Raw genomic sequence first — 8,194 nt, forward strand, 5'->3', positions numbered from 1 at the left:
GAAAAGAAATATCACAATGTCAGCTACGAGGTCTCACGGTATCGATCAGCACCTAACCGTGCTGCTTATGACATGCTAGCCTAGTAGCATTGGGCCTGGCTGGGCATCATCCAAATTCATCACACTGAATCTTTCCACAGCTTCCTATTCGTAGTTTAACCCGTCCGCTTGCAGTGCAACAAATCCCACGATACTGCTTCGTCGGCCCAATCAGATGATTTCTTATAATATATGTTGTTATGGGGATGGCGGAAGATTGTCTACTCGTCCCGGCCTAGAGCTTACCTGTCTGCAGTGGCTGGCTCGAGACTAGACTGATTTGCATAGCCTGGGTCCTATCTCGGCTGTATGCCGAAATAGAAACCAAAAATTACTCATTCTGTCGTCTTGTATTGGTCGACTGCTTAGATTAGCTACGGAGGAGCGTAGCACTGAGTCTGCACTGAGCTTACGAAGTACAAGTCACTTGTGAGGATCCAGTTCTATACTGTAGCCACTTGCAGCCACTGACGTCTCGCGCCATTGTCTCGTGCCTCTCGAGTCGAGGCGACTCGAGGCGAACCGGGTTGTCTGTAGTGTAACTGAGTTAAATGCACAGTAAACAGGGAGTTTTAGATCAGGCGCCTAGACGTCTCATATCTGTGACGGTTCTTCTACTAGTGTCTGATTACACTATCATATCTCTTGCCACTGTGTGCCATGTGATAGGAACCCATTTCATGCAAAACCGCACAATGAATTTATTCTAGCGTACCATTAAGCAAGAACAGCCGACCCCTCCTCCTGTTTCGTCATTGAGTGGACCAGCCAACCTCCCAGATACAATAGATCTAAAGATCTCCTCTGGCGTCCGGGGCTGTTGTGTTGGCATCCCTATAGTCAGAAAAACCGGGACAACACGCGATAGGTACCAAGGATTTCGTCTGGAGCGAGCTATCTTGCTGTCCGGGTGACCCAAGGAAAACGGGAAAATAGAGGGGAACGTCCACTCTAAACCGGTTCTAGCGGAAAGAGCCCGTGTTCAGTACTGGACCGATCTTAGTCTTTTTTTGTCTAGTGTCGGCTTGTGAGCACCTCTACATGGAATGATGATAAAGTTGATCAGCTTGTCTACCCCATACCACGTTACATGAACATCAAGTGATTAGTCTGTTAAAACCTCGTGAGTATGTAACCTCTCAAATACCTACGAAAGCTACAGTGAACAAAGTCAATTTTGTGAAAAGTACTTTGGACTGGAGCCAAGTCCTATTCCAGAATTGTTACACGCACTGAACAGGCTGGGACCTGACACCATGGTACGTCCTTGACTTGCAAATCCCGGTGATGACTCTTGGATAATGTCAGTTGTTTTGAATATGAGGCTATTAGTTCGAACCTATATGAGCCATACGCATTGACTGCGGGGGTTAGGAAAACCGGTGCAATGGTATTCAAGCAACAAATGAGTTACTTGTTCAAGGAAATGACCCAAATGTGCCATAAAAGGCCTTCGCAAAACACTTCAGTTTAAGCCCTCCTTCCAACCATTGTTGCAGCAAGGGCTCTTACGCTGTATAATTTACTACAGAGACCGTCCCCTGATAGTGAGGAAATCAAACTATTCGGCCTTTGTAGTTAAGATTTGGGAATATAAAAACAAATCACATTAACTTTATTACACTCACGAGAGTCTCGCGCTGTCAGTTGCTTTACATGGTCAGCCAAGGAAAAGAGATGCCCAATATGATATTTACCAGTCAGGCGAAACAAAACAGCTTGATTTCTAAAACAAATCTGGTGGTATTTGGGCTACCCAATCGTCTGTAGCAAATAGTTCAAATTCGTGTTATACCATTGACCAAATGCCAACCTCTTATATCGCGTTTGTCGACCTAAAAGTGCAGTAATCAATATTTTAGAGGCTTAAATATGCCATCAATAGCAAGCTAGCAGTCGAAATGGAATTAATAGAAGGGTAGATAATGTACTTGTTACACGCGTACAAGCTGTACATGCTGAATATGTGGTTCGCCTTGCGCTTCGGCGGTACGAAAGGCCATTGCAGCTTGTTCATGATCACTCAAAGATATGCAGGCAATATTGAGTATATTGGAAAGTGAGGTTATATAGACTTCGCTTTTTGAAACAATCCTGTGAGACCTAGGCAGTTTGGGTCGGCAGACCAGTTGTATATAGAGTCGAGTCAAGCCGCCAAGGCCAAGAGGGAATTGGTTGGTCAAGGACTCCCTAGTTGATCATTATATTGTGAATAGCATCAAGTTCCAAGCCCATATCTCTGCCCTTGTTATACCTTCACAGGAGGCCCAGGGCTAATAGTCAGGAGTATGCTAGACTCGTCTAATTCCAACAAAGCTTGTGGGTCCTCTAAGACTGTTAATCCGACTGAGTATAGAATGTCTCTATCTCGTTAAGTTTACGCGGGGTCCTATATAAATGGGTTCAAAGGTATTAAGAATTTCTAACGAAGAGCGAATACTAGGGCACGTTAAAAGATACAACGCTCAGACAATCGCGACTTGAGGACAGGAGGTCCTAATCCAAGGCCTATAATCTTAGTAATGGTGAAAGGTATCTCGACTGAAGCAAGTGCTTCTTGGACTTGCTCGAAATGCTAGCTCGTCTTCCACTGTTGCTCAATGGCCTGGTATATAATGAAATCTTCTTCAGATGGAGTAGGCGGGTTTTTGAACATGAGACCTTCACCTAGTCACATAATAGGGGCAAAAAAAATCCTCATCGGGAGGTGTGCCTTTTGGAAATCGAAGAATTCTATATTCCAGCTCCCGGTCATGGGCGCAATCGGGTTATAGTTAATCATCCTGTCGCTCGGTTAGAATAAAATTAGAAAGGCGATTCAAAGTAGTGAGTTTATCTTACCAGATAGCACCTCCGATATGCTCATCCTCTCTCCTTTCGACTTCTGGAAACTTGACCAAGACCTCGTAATCGACTCCGTCAGTCCTTGTCAAGGTAATATTTGCACCATCTTCGCGCTCCCTATTCTGGAGGCGTCCAAGTTCTTCGCCGACTTTCCGTATGCCGTCCTTCGTGAAAATCGGAGTTCCAGCATCGTAAATAGCTTGAATTTTCTGAAAAATCGAGTCCATCCGAGAATGTGTATTAATGTTTACTTCAGCGTGAGTTTCTATGGTGCAGCTTTCTGAGTAAGTGAGACTAGAGATTAAGCTAGATACTAGCCGGATTACTCCTAATAGCCGTTGTTCTGCTGATCGATAGATTGTAACTTAATATAGGTAGTATTTCTATCTGTTTGTGAGTTCACCTGGTTGCGTTGCGAGCTACCAGTCCGCCGTCACCCTCCTTTCCTCACTGAAACTAGGTCTTAGGTACCGACATTAAATCCAGCTCACCATTTGGGAGTTACCTACCATCTCTGCTACTCAAATCGCTAATACACAAATATTGGTTCGTTGCATGTGTCCTCTCGCGAGGGCGCGTTGAAACTACCACGGTCACTTTACCCCATGCCCTTTCCGATTTGGTTTGCATACCATAAGAACCAGATAGTAGTACCAGCCAAAGCGAAAAGGATCACAGAAATCTACTACCATCTGCTCAAACTGTAAGAATATGATGCCTTTAGCTGCGGATGATCTCCTCATAGGTTCTTCACACTTTGTAACTACTACACTAAAATTACGCAGGCAATGATAGCTCTTTGAATGCACCTGGCTGAGAGTAGGTTATCTACAATGATTGACGCCGTTCTTTTGTTACAGGATTTATCCAAGGAAAGCATACCCAATAACACCTTCACCGATAGTGTTGAAGCAGCGGAACCTCAAGGAATACTGACCCAAAGGCTCATGTGAAATATGATTCTTGTAGATAATCTAGACCGTGAATATCTAAACCTAGCCCACTAATTCTATACGTAGGCAATTCGTCGGGAATGAATGGATTCGGTAACATCCAACCCGCGTCAAGCTTTCTGCTAGTTGATTGTCAATAGCCCGCTGTTCTCGTACAAAGCCCTCAATTCAACCTAAGCGTAAAGTGCAGCGCAACAAGCCTCTACTCAACTGAGCATCACGCTGATGCTTCATCCTTGCTTCTAGAGTCCTCAACACTCTTTTTTTCGATCATTTCTGCGTCTACCTTTTCGGGATCGCGGATCGCACCACTAATCGCACCCCGAGCAGCAGTGTCAAGGAGACCATACTTCAGAGCTTCTTGCTCTACCTCCTCATCTGTGAGCAGGGGTAGGTCCTTGGCAGCCTTGATATATGAGATCTTTTCGACATTACCCTTGGCGAAGATACTGTTTACATGTTGTATTAGCAAACAGTACAATGAAGGAGGCACCGAATGAGCTGATGCGAAGGAATACTCACATATCGATTTCCTCCAGAGATCGTCTGGCAGTTTCGGGGTAGAAAAAGTAGATCACGGGGATAAAGGTAGCATTAAGAATTGCGAAGAAGAGGAACGTTCCCCACCCGATATTGGTAACAAGTACTGGCGTGATCAGAACAACTATCGAGCAGTTAGTCATGGGCGAGCGAAAGGCCACCTCTTACCAGGTATTCGTAGAGGAGATGTGCTAGAGCTACGTACTGAAAAAGTTGAACAGCCAGTTTGTACATGTCGATACGGCGTTGGCTTTGGCACGTGTCATGATCGGATTAATCTCAGCGGGATATCTAATGTTATCTGTTAGTTAAGACCGACTTTGGCTTGTCAGGTCGGAGGGCACTCACAGCCAGGGAAGAGGTAGCCAAGTAGCTCCAAAACTAGCAATGTATGTGAAGAGCGCAACGCAAGTGCCAATAGCAGCCGATTGAGTGCCTGGAATCAGCGCCCCGAAGGCGAGCACCATCGATAGCCCCTGGCCAACTGTCCCCCAAAGGAATAGCTTACGACGACCGACACGTTCGATGAGGAACCAGGATACAGTAGCCTACGGAAATAGTCAGCATGGCGTTGAAATGTCTCAAGAGCCTATCCTCTTGTATGCTCCTAGTCGTGTGAGATAGGGCAGCAAGATTAGTGATCAAGTACATACTGCAGGCATGTTAGTTGGAGTACTCCCTAGAGATAAAAAATATTCTTCAACTGACCAAAAATGGCATATACAACGGCATTGACCCCTCCGAGCAAGAGTGCCATATTATGATCGCCGGGAGTGATGAAAGTCTCGCAAAGGATTGGAAAGAAGTAGATGACGGCATTGCAACCTCCGACCTGATGAAATTAGTAGATGTAATTACCGTAGTAAGATGCACAGCCAGGGAGCTCACCTGTTGCATGAACTGACTACTGGCACCGAGGAGCATTCTTCGGAAGTGTTGGGTCTTGCCATTTGTAAACAAAGCTTTATATGGTGTGCTCTTTCCACCAAATACACCAGATGCCCTGATCGAGTCGAGGATAATGCCACGCTCAGTGGCTGTCTCTTGGCTGTCCACTTCATACCCTCGAATAGCAGCGATCACATTGCTGGCTTCTTCGTATCGCTCATGAGTAAGGAGCCATCTGGGACTCTCTGGGAGCCAGAACATTGCAGTAGAGACGATTATTCCGAACACGATCTGGAAGGCGATAGGGAAACGCCAGACGAGGTCCGCCGGTCCAAACGACGCGCCGTAGTCTAGCCAGTAGGCGATAAGAGTGCCAAAAGCAATTGTACCGCCCTGAATACAGATCAGGAGACCGCGGTTCGATGTCTTGCTGCACTCAGCTGAGTCCAAATTAGTATATTTGCTCGATAAAATCTAGAGAGGAGTATAGACATACCTTGATAGGTAGGAATGGTCGATGTGTTGATACCATTCCCAATGCCGGTTACTATACGCCCAATTATGAACTGAGCTAATGGTGCGTGCCCTGGATAAGCGGTGACTTGGATAACTGCCCCGATGATCATGATGATTCCACCCGCGATTATTGCTCGTCGTCTTCCAAGCTGGTCTCCTACGTTAAGGATGAAGATAGCACCGAAGAGGCATCCAAGGTCATAGATTGATGTAACGAGACCTTGAATAGTACTGTTGTCCCTAGTCTCCTCAAACACGTCTGCAAAGGCTGGTGCCGTTAATATTCCGCTCATAACACCTTGATCATAGCCGAATAGTAAGAATCCGGTAGTACAGATCGCTGAAACAGCGATGGAGAGCGGGCGGCCACTGAGGCCCATGAAGGAAGGAGGTGCCATCCTAACGATGAGGAGAGGATGATCCTCGACTCTGTTCGCTAACCCCTCTCTCCAACGACAACACCTCTTGAAGAGGCGAAACTAAGTACAAGAGAAAACGTAAATAGATAGAGAGAGAGATGAGATCCAATCTCGATCTCCAAATCAGAAGGTGGGGTAGATAGATAGAAGCAAAAGGTGAAAGGTAATACAAGAGAATGAAACTTGTGAGGGGAACGTAGCACTTTATTAAAAAGTTGCTCGCTACCCCAGGCCCGCGCAAGTTCGGGTCAAGCATGTGCGATAACGTCCTGCATTCGGCTGTAAGATTTTACGCATACAAAGAGCAAGCAGCGGTAACGGCTCGATCTCTCCAGGTCATCCCCGTCATCATCCCCGTCGCTACTATGGGTTCGATGAGGTGACATGGCAATTAACACCAGAAAACTACTGCACTTACACGGACTACACTAACCTGCACTGAGGTTAGAAATATCTAGCGCTGATTAGGGACTTGACGCTTGAAGAGTCTGTCTAGGTCTCGATCCTGAAACTACTACGGGATGCTCTTTCGACGAGAGATACCGGTAGCAGGCATTTCAGTGCGACCGATGGGGTATACCTAATGTACTGGCGCAGACACGACCGCCTGGGCATCCCTTATGCTATTACGTTACATCTCGTCATGTGTGAAAATGGAGTACTGTCGTGAAGCGAGTGAGGTCATGCTCTCAGGTCTCTGAGAGCCTCGGTAGGGGACAGGGCAGCCAAGTACTGGCCAAGTGCTGGCACACCACCGACAGGATTGGACGAGCAGAGACGAGTATCCAGGCAGAGTCTTACTCGGAATGGCAGTTGTGAGGTTGTGGCTTGATCGGGGAGCCAATCCGGCAACGGGAGGCGGCTACCCCTGCCGCGGCACCCAACTTTCTCCTCATGCTTCAGACCTTTACTTTTGGTTCCGTGAGACTAGCTTGTCCGCTTTAGTGTTGGGGCTCACCGCGGGCATGTGATCGGGCAAAGTTTGACTTGAAGGGAGGAATCAACAACCAGCATCACGACTCTATCACCATATTTGGGGTTATCGTCTTTAAATACCCATTTTGATACGCAGATGTTTAGTAGCTAGACTACTGCACCCCGCGAAATGTCCACACAAAAGCATGTCTTTAACGCAGAAGATCTACACTCACTTACACGCTGCCCACAGTCGACTTTCCCCAGCCTTCTGACGATCTGTGAAGGCCGTTGCGGGGAAGTCTGCGGGGAAAATCCAGTTCGCTACCCTAAACAGTAGAAGTAAGGTTAGTGCCGGCAAGTAGGATTAATTAGGTAAAGTCGACGACGATCCGTCCCTAGGCTTTCCACTAGAACGCTTCCCAGCCTCACCGCATACCGCCCGGAAAAAGAATTATCAGACGTTCAAACTCCGGAGAGTTTAATGAGCAGGTCTACCTAGTATGCAAGTCCAGACCGGTCACTAAAACAACAACGAACTTCATCACAATAGAGAACTTTCATATCATTGGGCGCGCGGTGCCGACCCGTTGGCCCGGGCACCCAGTTCCAAGGCCGTCCAACCAGCATGATCCATGAAGTGCCACGCAGGATTGTCAGTGAGTAGGGCAAACTAACCTCGGAGAGTTAGGCACGCGTATCGCTCTACTAGGTATGTAAAACGCTGGTTCATGTGCTAACTTTGTTTGCTAAAGAATCAGATGTTTTATGGATGAGAAACAACAACTTTGCTCCGCTGATGTTGGCGCGAGCTAGTTTTTCTGCAAGCTACGACTTCATTAAGAAGAGGCAATATCGTGTCAGGACAGCGGAGCCATTTTGTTTAGCCAACTTTGATTCGAATAACTGCGATCGATATGAGATCGAAGCTAATTCGCTACATGGGCGGATTGGCTAACTCCTAGTATGCTACTCAAGATGAACCCGATAGTGGCAAGATTGTAGAAAACTAGATGTAGAAAAGGTCAACTAACTTTTCGAACGCATAACTGATAGCTTTGAAATAGCCACTACTTTGCT

General features: G+C 46.6%; 2 protein-coding genes across 2 annotated transcripts; both read right to left on the minus strand.

The window, feature by feature from the left end:
• Positions 1-2,710: 2,710 nt before the first annotated feature.
• F5B22DRAFT_641415 (uncharacterized protein) lies at positions 2,711-3,110 on the minus strand (the record flags this gene model as incomplete). The annotated part of the gene is made up of 2 exons (XM_047977987.1): positions 2,711-2,822; positions 2,881-3,110. 2 exons carry the CDS (start codon positions 3,108-3,110, stop codon positions 2,711-2,713), a joined length of 342 nt encoding a protein of 113 aa, XP_047835627.1.
• A 548-nt stretch (positions 3,111-3,658) lies between these two features.
• F5B22DRAFT_585077 (general substrate transporter) lies at positions 3,659-6,428 on the minus strand. The gene is made up of 7 exons (XM_047973472.1): positions 5,761-6,428; positions 5,265-5,704; positions 5,086-5,208; positions 4,725-4,924; positions 4,582-4,667; positions 4,359-4,500; positions 3,659-4,285 (listed from the first exon to the last, which is right to left on the minus strand). Exons 1-7 carry the CDS (start codon positions 6,176-6,178, stop codon positions 4,054-4,056), a joined length of 1,641 nt encoding a protein of 546 aa, XP_047835628.1. The 5' UTR covers positions 6,179-6,428; the 3' UTR covers positions 3,659-4,053.
• Between the last annotated feature and the right edge of the window lie 1,766 nt (positions 6,429-8,194).

The sequence above is a fragment of the Xylaria bambusicola genome (genome assembly GCF_022495145.1).
Source record: "Xylaria bambusicola strain CBS 139988 unplaced genomic scaffold F5B22scaffold_2, whole genome shotgun sequence".
Lineage (NCBI taxonomy): Eukaryota > Fungi > Ascomycota > Sordariomycetes > Xylariales > Xylariaceae > Xylaria > Xylaria bambusicola.